The sequence below is a fragment of the Trichechus manatus genome, unplaced genomic scaffold, assembly GCF_000243295.1.
Source record: "Trichechus manatus latirostris isolate Lorelei unplaced genomic scaffold, TriManLat1.0 scaffold00001, whole genome shotgun sequence".
Classification (NCBI taxonomy): Eukaryota; Metazoa; Chordata; class Mammalia; order Sirenia; family Trichechidae; genus Trichechus; species Trichechus manatus.
This window is the reverse complement of record NW_004443937.1, coordinates 31,874,112-31,894,239: the sequence shown is the minus strand read 5'-3', so window position 1 is coordinate 31,894,239 and position 20,128 is coordinate 31,874,112. Positions and strand designations below refer to the sequence as shown.

At 41.0% G+C, this 20,128-nt stretch overlaps 1 protein-coding gene across 4 annotated transcripts in view; it reads left to right on the top strand.

Moving 5' to 3' along the window:
• DCP1A (decapping mRNA 1A) overlaps window positions 1–19,828 on the top strand; it is a 57,777-nt gene extending 37,949 nt beyond the window's left edge. For 2 of the 4 annotated variants that reach the window (XM_004368618.1, XM_023727331.1), the window contains exons 6-10: window positions 3,361–3,474; window positions 10,962–11,720; window positions 13,656–13,721; window positions 15,244–15,462; window positions 15,798–16,109. In XM_004368618.1, the coding sequence (XP_004368675.1) occupies window positions 3,361–3,474; window positions 10,962–11,720; window positions 13,656–13,721; window positions 15,244–15,462; window positions 15,798–15,878 (1,239 nt within the window). In that variant the 3' untranslated portion in view covers window positions 15,879–16,109. Of the gene's footprint in view, window positions 1–3,360; window positions 3,475–10,961; window positions 11,721–13,655; window positions 13,722–15,243; window positions 15,463–15,797; window positions 16,110–16,462 lie in introns of those variants that run through there. The other 2 variants (XM_023727327.1, XM_004368619.2) reach the window with 2 other exon arrangements.
• The last annotated feature ends 300 nt before the right edge of the window (window positions 19,829–20,128 follow it).

Genomic DNA, 20,128 nt, shown 5'->3' with positions numbered 1-20,128 from the left:
TTGAAAACTGTAAATAGGTGGTGCTTCCTTAAACAAGAGTTTTATTTTTCTCATCTGCGCTTCCTGTCATAACCAGATGGCGCTGGTGTTAGTAGTGACCCACGAATCCGTATCTTAGTATTTGGATGAGCTCTCCTGGACTGCTGCATGGTTTGGGTGGCCCCTTTGTTTATCTTAGATAGACACTGAGGAGATTGGCAGAGCCAAGGCAGGGCAGAGGTTCAAGCTAGCCCTCGGTGATGGGATTTACTCCCCAATCTAATCTCCTGTGTCCGGTGTGTATAATACAATGAGTGAAATTCCAGACTTTTGAGTAGAACATTTATAGTAATTAGAGACTTTTTGAAAATAAAAACTCTATAAAAAGCATTTTTTCCATAGCTCTTGTAGTTTGTTTTAACCAACTTTCTCTATTTTTAATGTAAAGAAGGATGGTTGAAACTACAGTCCTTAACAATTGGGCCCATTCTGAGTTGCTTCTAGCCACAGGATGTAATTCTGGACTTTTCTGGTGTTTGTTTGGTTTGTTGTTATGTTGCTATTAGATGCTGACGAGTTGGTTCCAAATCATAGTGACCCTGTATACAACAGAACAAAACACGCCATCCTCACAATCATTGTTATGCGTGAGCCCATTGTTGCAGCCACTGTGTCCGTCTCGTTGAGGGTCTTCCTCTTTTTCGCTGACCCTCTACTAAGCATGATGTCCTTCTCCAGGGACTGGTCCCTCCTGATAACATGTCCAGAGTACATGAGACAAAGTCTTGCCATCCTCCCTTCTAAGAAACATTCTGGCTGTACTTCTTCCAAGACAGATTTGTTCAGTCTTCTGGCAGTCCATGGTAGATTCAGTATCGCAAGGAATATTCAATAGTTTTAGTTTAATTGCAAAAAATGAAAAAACACAGTTTTTTTTCCTTCTTAAAACAGTAGGAACCGTTCTTTTTCTTATATAGGCAGCACATATTAATTATAAAAAATTTAATATTTAAAAATTATAATAAATAAAGGAAAACATAATTCTACCACCTAGAAATAATCACTGCTAATACCTTGTTATGTATCCTTCTAAAAATATAAGTATGTCCAACTGTGTGTGGTATGTTTGAGTATATTAGTTTTAGTAAAATACTCTTTTATAACCTGTTTTTCCCCTATAAAACAGTATCTGTTTATTATCAGTAACTATTCATTTCTGCCAACCAAAGCAAACGCAACCCGTTGCCGTCAAGTTATTCCAACTTATAGCGATCCTACAGGACACAGTAGAACTGCCCCATAGGGTTTCCAAGGAGCGGCTGGTGGAATTGAACTGCTGACCTTTTGGTTAGCAGCTGAGCTCTTAACCACTGTGCCACTAGGGCTTCATGTCTACCACTGGCTTTCAAATTATCACCACTAGTATTCTACAGAGGTGTGAGAGACTAGCCAAGGGGGCAGCTTTGGGGCCCATTTCAACTGGAGCATTTCTGCTTATCTTTTTTATCTTTGTCTCACAGGGACTTCCTGTGAAATTTCATTTGGGAGAAAGAAAGGTTTTTGTAAAAAGAACTGTGATGTTAATAGCTATGTATTTTTCCTTCCTTAATTTATATAAACAATACCCTAAGTTTTCCTAATTCTTTCTATTAAGAACACAGCGATATATCTTTGTAGCTAAGTCCTTGTAGCTAAATCTTTATGTACAGCATTAATTTTTCCTTAAGATAAATTCTTAAAAAGCCCTGCACAACTATAAAAAATTCTTGAGAATTTTAAAGTACCAGTCTCATAGCTTATGTTTGAGTTAGGTAGTGTAAATTTAAATACCCCAAGAGCCAGGTAGATCGTGTTAGTGAGTAAAATGGGCCAGGTTGGAACTAGAGCAAATGGAGAACTTGTTCCCTGTGTAAAAAGGTCAGTTTGAAGCTCAGCTACAGCCAGTTATTGCCAAATGAGCTGGTGTTGCCACATCATCCAGCTTCTCTCTGAAAATGACAAGTCTGAATTTTTATGTGAAAACTCCCAGCTTTTTAAATGTTCCTAACATTTGCACCTTCTGTTTCAAGAACTTTTCAGTTTGTTTTCTGTAATACAGTTTAATTCTGAGCAGTTCCTATGATGTGATGCTGTTGGCTGATGGTGATTTTGCACAGACAGGTGTGTTAGAAGATTTAAAAATCTCATAGGCTTTCACAGACTATTTCACCTCTATTCAAATAGGTATCACTGAGTAAATGGTGTTCTGAAATAATACAAGGATTAAGTCATTTGAATAGAGAAAAAGCTTATTCATTCACTTAACGTTTGAGTGCCTTCTTTTATGCTAAGCACATATAATAATTCACATAGTATGGTATCAAGAAAACTAATCTGTCTCTAGGCTGTAGGTTAAAGCTTTTTTTTTTATTTTGTCTCGAATGTTTAAAGAGTATATGATGATTTTAACAAATGGTGTTGGAACAATTGGCCATCCATATGCAAAAAAAAAAAAGAACTTCAGCCTAAACATCACACCTTATTAAGAAAAAAATCAAATCAAAATGGATCAGAGATCTAAATGTAAAACTTTTAAAAGAAAAATATATTTACCATATGACCCAGCAATACCACTCCTAGATAGATTTACCCTAGAGAAATGAAGCTTTTTTCCACACAAAAACCTGTACACAAATGTTTATAGTAACTGTAATCCTAATAACTAAAAACTGGAAACAACATAAATATCCTTCTACCATGAATGGTTAAACTGTAATACATTCATACAATGAAGTACTACTCAGCAATAAAAAGGAGTGAACTGTTGGAACCATACAACAGCTCAGATGAATCTTAAAGGCATTATGCTAAGTGAAAGAAGCCAGCCTCGAAAGGCTGCATACTGTATCATTCCATTTATATGATTTTTCTGGAGAAGACACAGTGGTGACGAACAGATCAGTGGTTGCCAGGAATGGGGGGAGGGCGTGACCACAACAGGACAGCATGAGGGAGTTTTTTGGAGTTGACGAAACTCTTTAGTGTCCTGATTGTGGTTGGTGGTCACAAAAGTAGCACTGTGCACCCTCCAAAAAAGTTAATTTTACTATATATTAATTTAAAAAATAAAATAGAAAAGAACATGTGGTCATGCCATTGGTTTTTCCTTAAAAGGGTGATAAAAATAACAATTACTGCTAACACTGTTGTCTAAAATCAGATTTCTGGAATTTTTATTATATAAATTATGTACATGTGAGGCTCCAAAGCAAACATTTTTGAGATTTTGTTTATTTGTTTTTTTAAATAGTTTCCTTGATAACCTCAAATGTTGTTTTGTTAGCCAAATAATAGAGAACAAACTTTTTCACATGATATACTTATTTTTTTTATTTTTTTAAGAATCAGATGGGTGACTCAAATATTTCCAGCCCTGGGTTACAGCCAAGCACTCAGCTGTCGAATCTGGGAAGTACAGAGACTCTAGAGGAGATGCTGTCCGGGTCACAAGATAAGGTTTGTACAACTGAAGTCCTGGCTTTGTCCACAGCAACAAAACAGAGAATCATACTTTTTAAGGATTTTAATGAAGTACAAGTTTGATTTGTCACTTTTCTATCAAGTTATGTACATGCAGCAACATGTTTTAAGCCTTATAATGACATCTATCCAGGTCATTTCCCCTAGTCCACATAACTGTCTTTTGTCTGAATTTTGCAGTAACCTCCTATTTGATCTCCCAGCTTTTGCCCTTGCCACTCTCTTACTTATTCTTAACCCAATAGTCAGAGTAATCCTGGTAAAATGTAAGTCAGATCATGACACTTCTCGGAGTAAAACCCTCCGCTGATGTCCCATCTCATGAAAATAAAAGTCAAAGTCTTGGCCCTTGCCAAGGAGGCCCCACCTAATCTGGCTCCACTGCCTCTGGCCTCATTTTTACCACTGTCATGCTCAATCAGCCCCGGCCTCATTGCCTTTCTTGCTTTTCCTTAAATATGCCGGGCATGCTCCTGCCTCAGGATAGGTCTTTGCACTTGCAGTTCCCTTGGCCTGGGATACTTTCCTCATAAATAAGACCTGTTCTTTTTTCTCCTCCAAGTCTCAGGTGCCCTCCATATAGGTGAGACCTTCTCTGAACACCCTATTTAAAATAACAACCCACCCCACCCTCCTGCTCTACTTTATTTTCTCCCTAAGCCTTAAAAACCAGGTGACGTGGTTTGTGGCCCTTTCCACCAGCATGAAAGCACCATGGGGCAGGCAGTTTCATTTGCCGTGTTCATTGCTGCATCCTCAACTTCTAGCATTGTAAATATTTGTTGGAGGAATGGACTCCCTTTATAACTGATGGCCTGATAAATGAACAGGTGTTTTTCATAATCAAGTAAAACCCATAATTTTTAATTAAACTTTTTATTTTGAGATAAGTGTAAATTTATATGCAGTTGTAAGAAATAATATAGAGAGATCCGAAGTACCCTTTACCTGTTTCCCCACTGATAACATCTTGTAAACTATTGTACAATATCACAACCAGGATATTAATACAAGCTTCCGGTCTTAGATTTCTCCGGCTTTGCCTTGCTCGCATGTCGGCATGTATATTTAGTTCTGTGAAATTTTATCACATCTGTGATTCATATATCCACCACCACAGTCAAGATATAGAATAATTCATCACTACAGGGATCCTTCATGTTGCCCTTCTGTGATCACACCAGCTTCCCTCTCACACTGTCCCTGCTCCCCCTTCCATCCTTAACCCCTGGCAGCCACTGATGCTGTTCTCCAGTTCTGTAATTTTGTCATTTCAGGAATGTTATGTGAGTAGAATCATATAATATATAACTTTTAGGGATTGGCTTTCTTCACTCAGCATAATTCCTGGAGATTCGAGTTGTTGCATGTATCAGTTACTGCTGAATGGTATTCCGTGGATGTATATACCACAGTTTGTTTAACCATTCATCTGTTGAAGGACATCTAGGTGGTTTCCAGGTTTCAGCTATTATGAATAAAGCTGTGATGAACATTCATGTACAGGTTTTTGTGTGAACATAAATTTCGGCTTCTCTGGGATAAATGCCCAAGAGTGCAATTGCTGAGTCATATGTATGGTAGTTGCATGTTTTAATAAGAAACTGCCAAACTTTTCTAAAGTGACTATACCATTTTACATCCCACCAGCAACGTATCCGTATGTTTTTAGGTATTTAGATGATAATTTTAACCAGATTTTTTAACCAGATTTTGTATACTACATTCCCATGTTCCATTTTTACTGTATTTGATGCTATGTAAACTATAATTTTTAAAAACTATATTCTTTTTAAAGAGCATGGTACTAGGTTCCTTTTGGACTGGTTTATCAGTTTTGGGTATTCAGTGGACCAGTCAGTTTTCCTTTCTGAATCACAAGTCACTTCCCCTGACCCCATCCGAATCATGGAGTTAAAGATCCTTGTACTGCGTAACTCATAAAGTTATATGAAGAAATGAACCCCAAAAAAGCATTGAGAACCATAAGCCACTGTCCATTAAAAGATGAGTTGACAAGCCATAGATGCTTAGCCTTTCAACAGAAGCACCAGTAATGGATCTGTGAACACACAGAATGTTAAGTGGGCACTCAGGGATGTCAACCTTCTGACGCAAACCAGGCTGATGGTGTAGTTGTTATTATTACTGTTCGTTCATTATTCTCTCATTATTATCTACTTTTAAAATGCCACTTTTCAGGCCAAAGTGATAAAATTTTAAAAAATATCAGGATCTGGATATTGTCAGAAGCCATGTAAATGATAAAATTAGCTCAAATCCATAATCAGCCTTGGTGGCACAGTGGTTAAGAGCTCGACTGCTAACCAAAAGGTCGGCAGTTTGAATCCACCAGCTGCTCTTTGGAAACCCTGTGGGGCAGTTCTCCTCTGTCCTGTAGGGTCCCTGTAAGTCAGAATCCACTTAAATGCAATGGGTTAGACACAGAAAATACATTTGTTTAGTAATGCTGCCATCTAGTGTTGAAAAGCAAATAAACTGTCGAGCCTTAATGTTAATAAATTCCATTTCAGTTTATTAAAATTCCCTGTGGGCTTGTTTCCCTGGATTTTGTTTGGTTTTCTTTGGGGCGAGGTTGTTTGGTTTTTTGTTTGGTTTTTAGTTTTTTGGTTCCTGTGGTCAAGAATAGTACATGTCTTATAGTGTGCCTTATGCACTGACCAGGTAGAAAATCTGATATGAACACAATAGATCCACACAGAAGTATGAAATACTCTAAACGGCAAGAGCTGTGGGGTGAGGAAGGAACTAAGTAAAACCTGATCCAGTGTGCTAGAATTTTGTTGTGTACTCTACATACTGTTGCTCACTACGAGTTCCATTTCCCGAGGAAAATGCTCAGTCGAACACCTGATTTAAGTGAGGCATTACAAAACTCAGAATCCAGACTTTAAGCATATTCAGACATGGGGAAAGAATAAAATTTCATCTTTTCTGTGTATTTTGGAAGATGAATCCATGGTGGGGGTGGCGGGCGGGGGCATCTACAGAAGGAATGCAGACAGTTTTTCCTGTCATGGACAGGAAGTGTAAGGAGGGTCATTTCAAACACAGACACCTACTCAAAAATCATATGGAGGCTTGTGTGGAGACCCTCCGGATTTTGTAGCTATAGTTCTATAAGTTAGATATTTCTAAAAGTTGATGCATTTGGACCTGTAGACACCTCTTAGTCATTCAGGCCTTAGCTGCACCTCTGTTTTCCAGAGGTACATATCCCCACCCATTTGATGAGGTAGGCTGATCTGCTTAATTGACATCTCAGTATGGTGGCATAATGATTAAGAATGTGGACTGCGTTGTTAAATCTAGGTTGGTGTCTGGTTCTCTTGATACATTTGGGCATCATCTATAAAATGGCAGTGATAACTGTACCTGTCCTGGCAGATTCATAAAGCAGTGCACGTAAAGAGCCTAGCACAGGGCCTCCCATGTGATGAGCACTCTGTCTGTGGTGACCGTTACTGCCATCACAGCTTCATTCTTTAGGTGAGAAGATCTCTGAACCCCGAATGCTTTACCACACACCCTCCTCCAGGGAGAGTCTGAGAATCTGGTCCTAGTTTGGCAAAAGTTGTACAGAGGCAACCTGGAGAAGTCTGGAAACTTTTTGCTGCTTTTAGGTTCAAGGTTCTACATATAGCCTCATTTTTTAATATGTAGATTTGAAATCATTGGAAATTCTTGTTTTTAAAGTAAATGTAAAAACATTTCAAATGTGAATGCAGGTAGATTTGATCATTCAAAGCTTGTGTTCCACTAGACAAGTATTTCATGGTGAGGCTTGTCCATATCCTGTTGTTTGATTGCTTCTTTTCTTATAACATAAAAATAATATTTCTTACCTGGAAAAGACCCCCAAGTTTCTGCAAAATAACCCCAATATGGTCTGTGTTTTTCAAAGTAGATATATCTAAATGTTGATGTATGTGTATATGTACACATATATAAAGCAACATGGTGGTCAGGACTCACATCATTTTTGTTAATGAGTTAGTGCCATTTTCTGGTACCTTGGTACCTTTTTTTTTTTTTTTTTTTTTTGCACCAAACAATCCTGACCATTTTGTTTTAAAGATAATATGTATAAAAAGGAATTATCTCTCAGCTCATCAATAGACATACATGGTGCCAGGGATCTATAAGTGACAAAGTCACAGTTCAGCACAGGAAATGGAACCTGTGCTCCTCACTGCAGTTCCATGTGGCCTGGACAGAGGGAATGAGAATTCTGTCCCAAATGAGAATTCATCATCTATGCTGACTTACAGTGAATGGGTTTGAATTGTTAGCAGTGAGCTTTAAACAAACAGACTGCTGTGTCCTTGGTGACTCCTCGCACCAGGGAATGACAGGATGGTTTATAATAAACAGCACAGCCTTGATATCCCAGCAAATGATTTTTTGTTGTTGTTGTTTTGTATTGTGGGGGTATGATGCTCCAGAAGGATTTGATCAATTTTTAATATCCATCAAATATTATTTGGTGTTCCTTAAGTATCCAAACACAAATTTATCATAATTGTTATTATATGATGTCCATATAATGATTTTCATAATGGCCAGCCTCCATTTATTGAATGCCCATTGGGCACCAGACATTATATTGGGAATTTAATTTCACAGCAGCCCTATGAAGTAATTACCACAATTGTCCTCGTTTTTCAGATGAGGGAACTAAATAGATTATGTAATTTTCCCAGGTAACACAGCTGGAAATTGAACCTACGTATCTTTGATTCCATACTCCAGCTCTACAGTTTTTTAGAATGAAAAATGGGAGGAAATGGAATCATATAAAATGTTTTGCTTTTTTTTTTTTCATTTATTTATAACATCCATAATTATATGTTATAACTGCCTTATATTTGAAGTGAGATTCTGAATATGGAAAATCCCTTAAAGAACCAGAAGGTGTTGTGACAAGACAGTCTTACTAGTCTTAAGACAGTATTATTAGTGGGGGCCTAAATTTGCTGTTCGAGAATTCATTGACTTAAACAAAAGCCTCTTGTCACGTTAACTTGCCAAGATATGTTGGTTTTTTAATATTAATAGAATTCTCTTTTTTGAGTATTTGCCAGGATAAAATGGTTTAGTATGAACTTACAGTTTTTTACAACTGGAGGAGGCTTCTGCCTCTTCCTTCCACAGCAGTTATTTCACACCACCTGCAGTCTCCTCAGACCTGCCCTGCCACCTCTTACCTAAAGATGATGCTGTCTCCACACCAGAGAAAAAGTATGAAATAGTACTCCCTTAACTTTCTGTCTCTCACATGCAAACTTCCCTGCATCCTTAGTCAGCAATGCTAGCTCCTCTTTCTTCCCTGTTGTCTGACATGAATCTCTCCTCAACAAAGGGGAGCCGGTCTTCCTACCCCTTAATGGTGCTGTTCTGTGGGGACCACCCTCTCCCCTGCATGCCTTTCTCTTTCTGGAAGTGCTTTGAGAGTGAGCATTTTAGAGCATCTACTATGTACTTAGTAGGTCTCTGGTACTGGGTGGGGGTGCCATTGCTTGGGCAGAGAAGCCCAGGCAGGAAGGAGGTCAATGATCAGGAACAAGTGAGGATGACAGCTGCTGCCTTGGAGGATGAGCACTTCCTGTGTGCTGGGTTCTGTAGGTTGAATCCTCCCAACAACCCTCCCTACTTCAGAGAGGAGTTGAGATTCAGGAAGGGGAGTGACACCTACCGGGTTACAGAGTCTCTGTCCCTGCCAACCTTGTCCCTGCAGTCTCCTGAAGGAATCCCTCTGCTCCTTTGACTTGTATTACCATTTTTATGTTTTAATGACTTGCAAATCAGTACCTCCAGATCACTTTCTGCAGGTTTCAGATGTCCTGTGGATACCTCAGACATGTTAAAAACTGACCTAGCCTTTCCCCTCCCTCCTGTAACCTAAGGACTTGCCGGCCCAAGCAGTGGCACCACCACCCAGTACCATTGGACAACTGTAAGAGCTTCAGCCTCACCCCTCAATCTGTCCTTTATGTGGCTGCGAAAGTGCACATCTTAAGATGTGAAGCCAAGTGGGTCATTCCCTGAACGTATCCCCATTGCCCTCCTGACAGTGTGTCTCAAGACACTCTGCAGTCTGGCCAGTGCTTCTCTCTTCCCTCCATCGCCTCTCCTCCTCCCCAGCCTCTCTTACCCAGCCCTGGAGAAGTACTTGCAGCTCCCAGGGTGACTGTGCTCCAGCCAGCTCGCCTCATCCCTCCCCTCAGCTTAAGGGTCCTCATTCCTGGGTGCCTCCTTCCCTCCCATGGAGCCCTGCCACTTTGCCCAAGGAGGGGGAGTCCTTATTACCAGTGATCAGTGCCTCCTTCCCCACGCATCACAGCACAGTGCCTGGCACCTGGTAAACTCAATCAAGATTTGTCAAATGAATGAACAGACATTTGCCTAGGAAAAACTAAGTATGCTTTCCTGTAGGTATGTGATCATACTGTGGTGCTATCACCATTACACTTCAGATGCAATGTACTTTAGGGCCTTTGTAGACTTTCTGAGGCCCTAAAAATTGTGTTCCAGTGATTTTTTTTTTTCCCCCATAGAAATGTGTCTGAACAGCTAGCTGACACACTTTTGGAATACAACTGGAAGACAGGGCTTCCTGTGTTTTCAAAGTACTTGTGTTTGTCTCCCACTGGAATGTAAGCCCTGGCATGGTAGGATTTTTTTTGTTACTCCCTGCTATGTCCCTTGGACCCAGTCAGAACAGGACCTGGCATTCTGTGGATACTCAGTCAGTAAAAGTGAAATGAATATGGCAGTCCTGCTGGAAGACGCAGGGAAGCTCTCAAGTGGGAAGCATGTGTATTTTTCCTTTGAACAGTCACATTGGTGTCAATAAACCGCTTTACTACAATACGTAAGTTCAAATTTTTGAGACTTTTTAAAATTTAGATTATTAAATAGTAAAAATTATTATTTTGCTTGCCTTTTTTTAAGAATTCCGTGACTTGGGGGCAGAGAAGAGGAATGACTTGCTATAAAATATAACAGTTAAATTTATTTTCTGGTATTTGGGACCCAGTCCTCAAGGTGCATTGCCCATCTTTTTATTAAGAACAGTGAATTAAAGGCAGGATCACTTGCTCAGCATTTGGCCCCTCTGACCTCTTTAGTATCATTTTCCCACGTGTTACTGACATGGGGCAAGTAGGCACAATTAACTCTGAAATAAGGACCTACCCCTTCACCCATCTGTGAATTCTAACGCAGGAGTCCCTAAAATTTGAATTTTATTGCAGATTTCTGTCTACCAACTCAGAGAGACCTGGCCTTAACCCCTAATATATCTTCAGTTTGTTCCATTCCCTTATTTTCAAACTCCTTCTGCCGTCGCTCCTGCAGACTGTTTTGATTGATAGAAAAGAGGTTTGTTACGCTGGTTTTCGAGAGATTTCTTTCATCGGCTGGTTTGATCTGTTTTTCAGTCTGCTCCATCTGGACACAAACATCTGACAGTGGAAGAACTATTTGGAACCTCTTTGCCAAAGGAACAGCCAATGGTCGTGGGTCTTGATTCAGAAGAAGTGGAGAAGCTGCCAGGAGATGCCTCCCAGAAAGAGCCCAGCCCGTTCCTACCATTTTCCTTTGAGCATTCAGGAGGGGCCCCTCAGTCAGAAAGCCTGGGTGTTCAGTCTGCTGCCCTCTACTCAGTCCAACCTGAAGTCACCACCCCAGTGCTAATCACTCCTGCCTCCATCACACAGTCCAATGAAAAGCACGCCCCAAGCTACACGATCCCACTGAGCCCTGTTCTCAGTCCCACTCTGCCAGCAGAAGCTCCTACTGCACAGGTTCCCCCCAGCTTACCTCGAAACAGCACCATGATGCAGGCAGTGAAGACCACGCCCAGGCAGAGGTCTCCACTCCTGAATCAGCCAGTCCCTGAGCTAAGCCACACCTGTCTGGTTGCCAGCCAGAGCCCGTTCAGGGCCCCATTGAGTGTGACAAGTACAGCTGGTACATCCCTCGCAAGTGTGGATCTTCTCCAGAAACTCAGGTTGACCCCACAGCATGACCAAATACAGACACAGTCACTCGCGAAAGGTTCAGTGGCACCCAGCTTTCCTCCAGCAGCTGGCCAGCTGGCCACGCCTGAGAGTTTCATAGAGCCTCCCACTAAAACCGCAGTAGCCAGAGCAGCCGCCTCAGCCTCCCTGAGCAACATGGTGCTCTCTCCCCTTCAGGTACCAGCAGGATGATAGGGGTAGAAGGGGAGGTAGCTATGATTGGGTGGCATGAAACTGCAAAAACCTTGGTTTCAGCCGACATTGGTCAGGGTAGTTTTAAAGAGGCACCTGTTGAGTGTGTCAGGGGCTAAAGGGGAGGTAGGAAGCCCTGTAGTGAACAGCTAAATAATTGGTAAGGGGGGGTATAGCTCAGTTCACTTCCCGAAGTTATTTGAGCTGATAGGCTGAGAAACTGTGTTTCCCATCAGAGTATGCATTTTAGGGTTATTTGTTTTGTTTTTGCCTGATAGTTCCAGGAGTCATCATTTGACGTGGGAACATGGATCCAGATTATCCTAAGCTTTGTTCCATTCCCAACTCCCTCAGTTCTTTCATTGGGTGCCTATCTGTGCCAGACATGCTAGAGGTGCATCCCAGGTTATGAGGTGTGAGTCAAAGCTTTCCAATGAAACTGATGTTTAAGCCAACATCTGAAGATGCGGTAGAAGTTAGCCAGACCTTTTCTAGAGGTGCAGAGAATTTGAGGCAAGAAGAATAGCATGTGCAAAGCACTGGAGGTGAGGGGACATTTGAAAAACTTAAAAAACCATAGTGTGACTGTGGAAAGAAGGGAGCTGAGATGAGTAAGACTTTGTAAATTGCGTCAAGGAGTTAGAGCTTTGTTCTCAGAGCCCTGGGGGGAGTCTTTGAAGGGCATTCAGCAAAGGGTAACATGCTGGGAAAGGGGCAGGAATAGGGCGACCCATCAGGAAGGAGGCTGTGGCAGTCACTCAGGCTAGAGCTAGTGGGGGTCTCAATTTGGGAGAGTGGACGAGTGGATTTGTTAAGATGTATGATCAGTGGGACATAGCAACAGATTGGGTGTGGGGGCTGAAGAAGAGGTTTCTCCCTCACAATAATTAACTCAGTTGAAGTGACGTGTGACACACTGTCATTCAACTGCAGAACCTTCTCTTCTACAATAGCATTGGTTGCCTTTCAGGATTAGTCTCGTGCCCTTTTCTAATAATAATCTCCAATCTTAACATTTTATGAAATAACATTGTATAGAAGAACCATCATAATAATTGTGTATTCTCTTACTCAATGGAGCATTTTGTACTTTTCGTTTGAAACCTTGTGCAGAACGAGAGGAAGCTTAGTATCTTGGTTACATCATATTGTCATTCTTTGGCCATTTCTGCAGTGTAGGAGAGAATATTCAGTTCAACAGACGGGAGTCATACCCTGAAATGCTCCTGGTCACTGTTCCAGTTGCTCTGTGAAGGTGTAACCAGCAATCTGTAAGGCTTTGGGAAGCCTGACAGAACACTGTCCTCTCCAGACTGTGACCTCTGGGACAACACCCTGCTGTCTGGCCTGCCTCCTGGCAGGGGAAGCCTACATGCATGTAAACTTCCATTTATTTGGCAGTATCTAATATCAGGACCTGGGGCTTCATTGAACTCTAATGTATTTGCTCTGCAACAAGAAGGTTTTTCTCTCCCAGTGATTGAGGATGAAATTTAGCATGTAGAAGTATGACTGAATGAAGACTAGTTAGTATTCCTTCCCCAAAGTTTAAATCACCTCATCAAGAGGTATCGTGGTACCAGATCACTCATCTCTACAGAACTCAGCCACAAAAATATGCATGGGTACCCCCAGCTTTTGCGAGAGAAAGGGGCTTCAGCTTTTTCTCAGTGACACCTTAAAGGATTTACATGTACCCCTTTTCTCTGGGAACAGAGGACGGGAGGCTCTTCCATAGCTCACACCAGGACATTGAGTCATTAGTCCCATTATCTCAAGTTTTTGTCAGCCTCTTAGGAACCTAGGAACTAGTTAATGTCTGAAGCATTCCTTAGTGCTAACCTAGATTTTTCACCAGTGACTAGAAAATCTTCCTGACATTTGCTACATCTATCCATCTTTTCTTTTTAAATATTGCAGTCTATGCAGCAAAACCAGGACTCTGAAGTATTTTCCCAGCCTAAGGTGTTATCCAGTGCCATCCCGGTAAGCACTCCCTTTTTCTGAAAAACACATTATGTATTTTTAAGTTCTTCTGATGGATGTGAAGTAAGATTGTCACCTTTGTGAAAAGTTATAGCTTTCAAGCCTACACCCATCTCAGATGTCCCCTCCTGGGCCAGGCCCCCCTGCTTCTCTAGTCTCCAGAGTTCGTTGCTTTGGCCTTTGTAGACCCCCAGTCACCTCTCTGTATGAAAGTCTTCCCCTGACTGCGTGTATATGAAAGCAGGGTCAACCACTCTCTGTAAGTGGGTGACTGCTGAGAGTCAGTCAGCCTGGTTTCTACAAGTAGGAAATATTCTTTGCCCTGTAAGAGCTGTGATGTCCCAGTTAACAGAAGGCAGAGTCACTGCCCTCATTGGCTTCCCATTGCACTGAGGACAAAGCCCAAGTGCTGTGACACACATCTATCCTGCCTGCCTGCCACATCTACCCCTTGCTTATCCTCCCCTTCCACCTTCTTTTAAAAGTTGCCCCCATCTTCTGTCACCCACCAACCTTGAAATATACACTGTTTTTTGTTTTTTCAGTTCCTTAAATTCCTGCTTGCCTTTGAGCCTTTACACCTCTCAGAATTTAGACTAAGCCGGCTTCTGGCTGGTGTCATTAACTCCTCTTCTCTGTAGTTTGTCCTACTACGTGGTGGTCAGCGGAAGCCATCAGCCTGGTGGTGTACCAAAAAACAGCATAAATGGCTGCCATACCAGAAGCCACACCCTTAGAACTGTGGCAGGCTGTTTGCTATTTGTAAATGAGGGTGGCAGGCAGGAGAAAGAGAAATAGAGATCTTTGTTGATTCTATCAAGTATGAAAATTATTAAAAATACTGATTATTACTGTATTCTGATTGTTAGCTGTATTTAGCCTAGAAATACATCAAAATGGGGGAAAGAGGTGGATGTTAATTTTAATTTTTAAGAAATTTTGATACCTATAATGCTAATATAAATACACTGAGACTACAGAAGAAACTTGCTGCATGTAACTAGATTTTTTTAATTCTCTTTTTTTAATTGAAGTATAATTTGCATACCATAATTACAGATTTTTGAGGAGTTTTGACACATGTATATTCCTTGGGTAGCCACTGCCCCAATCAAGATATATAGCATTTCTGTCATCCCAGGAAGTTCCCTCATGCCCTCTTCCAGTCACTTCCCCCTATAACATCCTCCTCCCCCTCCCATAACTGGACTTTGCATTTTTAGTTCGTCATAGGATGGCTCTTATTGTGCATGCCGTGCTGGTATTTATCATTTTTGCCTTCTGTGATGATTGGACTTGATTTCCCATAACAACTCTAGGAACTTCTTTAGCTAACAGAAGCTTCATAACCAGATGTAAAATACTCAAATGCTTCTACTGAGTACGCTTTACCTGAACCCAGTAGTTAGCATTTGACTGTGCCCCAGTCTCATACTGCTGATGCCTGTTATGGGGTGTTCCCTGCTCTGGACCTGGCTGCTCCCTTCTGCACTTATGCAAAATGGCCACTGTTCCTCTACAGGTTGCAGGCCCTCCGCTGGTTACCGCTACGACCACAGTAATACCGTCTGTCCTGCTGTCCCCAAGTGTTTTCCAGCAGACAACTACGCGATCCACAGACCTTGAGAGGAAGGCAAACTCCCCTTCTCCTCTAACTGTTGGGACATCAGAAAATCAGAGAAAGCCCTCCATTGTTCTCAGCAAGGCTCAGCTCCAGGATACATTAGTACATCTGATAAAGGTATGTATGGTATTTTTAATCTTTTGATTTTTGTTCTTTTATTTAAAACAAATTTTGTAGATTCTCCATAGAAATCAGTTCATAAAGTAAATTCAGAAGATTAGCTAGGAGTAATGTTTCTGTCTTCCCAAGCATATACTGCTGATGGAAAAATATCTGAAAGAATGAGTTCTGAAATATTATTTGTGGTTTCATTGTCTCTGGGTGTGGAATTATTTGTGTAATTAGCAATTAGTTATGCAAATCATTTATACAATTTTCTTCTAAGCTGTTATCAAGGAAGTAAGTTCTGATGAGGTCAAAGTGACATTCCATGTTCTTATGATCTCTTCCAGAATGATTCTGGCTTTCTTAGTACACTTCATGAAGTCTACTTGCAGGTTCTGACCAAGAACAAAGAAAACCTCAGCCTATGACTGGAGCTGAGTAAGTCTGAAGGCAGCCTGTCAACCTCAGAAACAAATAGGCTTCATCATGGAAACTTCTAAACAGAACAGTGAGCTTTGAGAATCTTGAAATTGAGTCTATAAGAAAAGAGACTCATTCCTTAAGAATGATTTCCAAGTGACGTTCTCAGTGATCATGGAGGTTTCACTGTGAAGCATCACCAGCAGACCTTTGTTTTGACAAAAAAAAAAAAAAAAAAAGACCATTGTGTTAAGTTATGGGGTGTTTTCATCAGCTGTGATTATGTAAAATAGGAAGTCTGATTTTCAGCTGGCCATCATTCTCGAGGACTTAGGGAGGAGAAGTCACCAGCCTGCACCCTTATGCCTCACTTCCTACCCCCTGGTAACATGACCTTCTAGGGCATCAGGCTGATAGTCAAGTTCTGAGCAGAGTAGAAGTCAGCTCTGTGAGAAGTAACTTCGAGTTTTGAGGATCAGAGTTTTAAGTTGGAAAATTAGGACTGACTGATTTAAGTGAAGTATATTTTATATGAATGCCCCATTTGGGCCTTAAAAGTTCTGTAATTTCTTAATTGTGTTTTATGTTTAAGTGTCCCCAGTCCTGCCATGCAGCAGGCTCCCATCGCCACGTTGCTGTTTGAATAGGGCCAGGTCAGGCCCCGTGGTGGTGCGGAAGCAGGCACGTCACACCTCTGAAGCAAAGACTGGGGTTGCTAAAGCCCAAATCCTATCAGAAATCTTCATGTTAAGATACACTCTACAGTGGTTTTGAAAGTGTTAAGTTGGTATGTGAAGCATAGCCTTACTTTCCTTTTCTATCTAAACACCAGTTAAAAGTCATTGTCGATTGTTTTCCTTAACACTTTGACAAAAGGACCAGTGGACCAATATGACAAAGCCATTCTGGTTCCGTTCCTCATGTATTGAGAATAGTTTTAAAGCTATGCAGAAAAAGGAGCTGTTATTCACACTGCCCTTACTTTGTTGTAGAATATGGAGTTTAAAAGAAAGTGTGAAATTCAGAATTTTACCAATGTATTCCTAGGCTGTGAGTATTTTTCCAGCCCAAAGTGTGAAAATATGTAAAGATGCTTTGTTATGCTGCTATTAATCTGCCATGATTTATATTTATTCTTTTATGGCATGTAATGGTGATTAGTAATATTTTAATGTTGATTTTGATTTATTTCAGCAATAGTAATTTTAAGATATCCTTTGAATGAAAGTGTCTTCGTTTCTATGATACAGATCATTTTGTAGTATTTAACCAATTAAGATGCACTGCTTACTTTTCTGAGCACTATTTAATGATGGGGTAAATACCCGACTGGCTCAACCAGCTAGCATAAGGATTAGCTGTGAATAATGCTGACAGATGTGATTGTTCCTTGGGAATGATCATTTAAGCTTTACTGGTAACTCAATCAGAAGTCCATAGATTTTTCTAGCTGAAATTTTAAAAAATTACTTGTGAATTACATACTTGTTTTAGTTTGATCTTGGTTTTTTACATAAAGAATACTTTGTTTGATCGGCTTTTGTTAATCTAAATATGCTTCCTGAACAACTTTTCTGCTTCTCAATTTATTGTCTTCTATTGCTGTCTACCTAGTTACGTGTGTGAATTGTGCAGACTTCAGGGAAGCTTTCAAGTTCTCATACTCAATTAGGAATCGTTTGTATTCAAAGATAGTGTATAAGTTCCGCAACCAAAAATGAATTGTTCATGTGTCATCCAGGAAAGAGAGAGTTGTAATAAGATGAGGATTGCTGACACTAGGAGATATGGTGTCCAGGGAGCCACATGACTGTTCTCATAAAATGGACGCTCCAATAGGTTTGATCATACCCCAAGTATAATCTCACTGGGCTTCGGTAAACAGAAGAATCAAGGGATTCTTGTTACAATAGACATTTGAGTCGAAGTGATGCTTTTGAGTATGTATAGTATTATGAAGGAGTTCAGAGAAAATGTCTTAAAAAGGGCCTGGAAACAGATCTGTTCATTTTCACCCTTTAATCCAAGGAATGCATGTGATGGACCGTAAAGCGAATCTATGATAGGGTTTCCCGCAGTGTGAAACTAAGCTTTTATGTGCCCAAGTCATGGAGACTTGAAAAGGGTAAACCTGTTTCAACTCCCAAATTTGTGTATTCGAAGCATTTAAAATTCAGAAGCCAGAAGTTCATGGTCATGATCACCAGGAGGTTCAGGCCAGAATGAGGCCCTAGAGAAGCCAGGCCAACCCTGGATAGTTGCTGGATGACCCTGGCCTGAAAGTCACAGTTCAGTTGCCTTATTCCTCATTCAGGCTTATGGTCCAGAACCTCATGCTAGCTTAGGTTGCATGTTTACATTGCTGCAGTGTCTTTACAAGAACCTTAGTTTAAAACCTTAGTTGAATCAAAATAGACACCAAAAAAAGAGATGCTTCCTGCTAGGTTTTGTAGAATGCCAGGAGACCTGTATTCAGGCCACTCTATCTGTCTGTGTGCCCACCCCTACCCCCCTGTCTGGGTGCAGGCTCTGAGAGGAGCAGCCCAGAGCTTGGAGTGGAGATGTGTCTGGGGCGTCACTGGGGGCGGGCCTGCCCTTCTTTCGCTGGTGGTTACTGTGACATCTTTGAATGGACTCAGACCACCTTGTTCCTTCAGGGCAGATGCTCCTCTTCATTGGGCATTGCCTGTGAGATTTGAGGCGTGAAAGTTGGCCTGGTTGACTTTGAATCCCAAGTTTTCAAGTGGCTGTCAGTGTCAGGAGAAGCATTTTCATGCTGTCTGCATGGGGAGTGGCCACAGCTTACCTTTGAGGCTTATGAGGAGCCACCAGAGTGGTGTTTTGTTAAGCACACAAGTTGACCTGGATCCTTCTTGGCCAAAGGATACACAGGCTTAGTTTAGAAAATGTCTTGGCAGGTTTTGCATGTCAAGCATTTGTTCTTTTTCTAGCCTGTGTTTTCTTGTAAAAAATGGAAACCCATCGAATCCTCTACTAGGTAAATATTTTTAAACCATGCAGCTTTATTACTGTCCTCCCCAAAGAATGTAGTTTGAAATTTTCTCATTTTGGTAGTGGAGGTCGTGACTGCCATTCTATTATTAATAATGCAACGTGAAATTGAAGGTGCCTAACTGCTTAAAAAATACAGTCCGTCATTATACTGTAACACCGGGCAAAATGTAAACAGTGGGTTGAGAGGTGGCACGGACGTGAGCGATTCAGCTGTGTGAGTGAAGAGAAGGAAGGAATCACAGGGATGGCTGTCCTGCGTTCTTGCTGCACGTTTGCTGCTGAGCACGTTTGTCTCTTACCTACCTATGGTTTTCTTCAGTTGTGTTCAAAGTACCTTCTGGAACCAATAATGCCCTGTATTTTCAAGTGTCTAAAATGTTAAGATCTGAAGCAAGTAAAGCAACTCACACTGTAGGCTTTTCAAAAGTCCTGCTTGAGAACATTTTTCCCTGAGTGGGCTGGGGCCTTGAGGAGCCTGTTTTCCATCAAATTCAGCCGGACAGATGTGTGCAATGTTTCACTCGGCTTTATATTTAACATCTTAGTTAAAAATGCTGAGATGCAGTACTATGGGGGAAAATGTAAAACTGTGGTTCCCTTTTATCTGTGTGACTCCTTAAGAAGCGCATTTTTAAGACACATACTCTTAAGTGGGTTTTTATTCTGTGTTACTGCTGTGGCCATGTGGCCCTCATGACTCTCAGTGTACCAGAGTCTCAGCTCCCTGAAACGTAGGGGTGAGGAGCTCTGACATCACAGCAAGATTTTTGTTCCATGAGCGCAATACTGCATCATTAACAATTTTAATGGTATGGATTTTATACCATCTGTGTATGTTTGCAAATATTAAGTTATTACATGTTTTAAAATGAGCATTTTTCATTCTAAATTTTATATGTTTGCAAATATATTTTTTTAATAAAATTTCAAAACCAAGTTTTAGCACCTACTAAATTTTCGTTGTGTTTTTATTCAATTTATAGCAATAGAAGCTTTTGAATAAGTTGCTGCACTTTGCCAGAGCCTCATACTAGTGAGATGGGGGCGGGGAGGGGGCAGTGGAGGAGGCAGCGAAGGGAGCAAAACCAACAAAGTCCACATCCACCCATTTCCAGCCAGCTGGATTACAGGCCCCACCGATGTCAGGTCTGAAAGCCTCTTGAGCACTGGCGTCCATCAAATAAGCACTTCCCTCCCTGGCAGTTAAATATTAAGTGTTCAGCTCGTACAGGTGGACATCTAA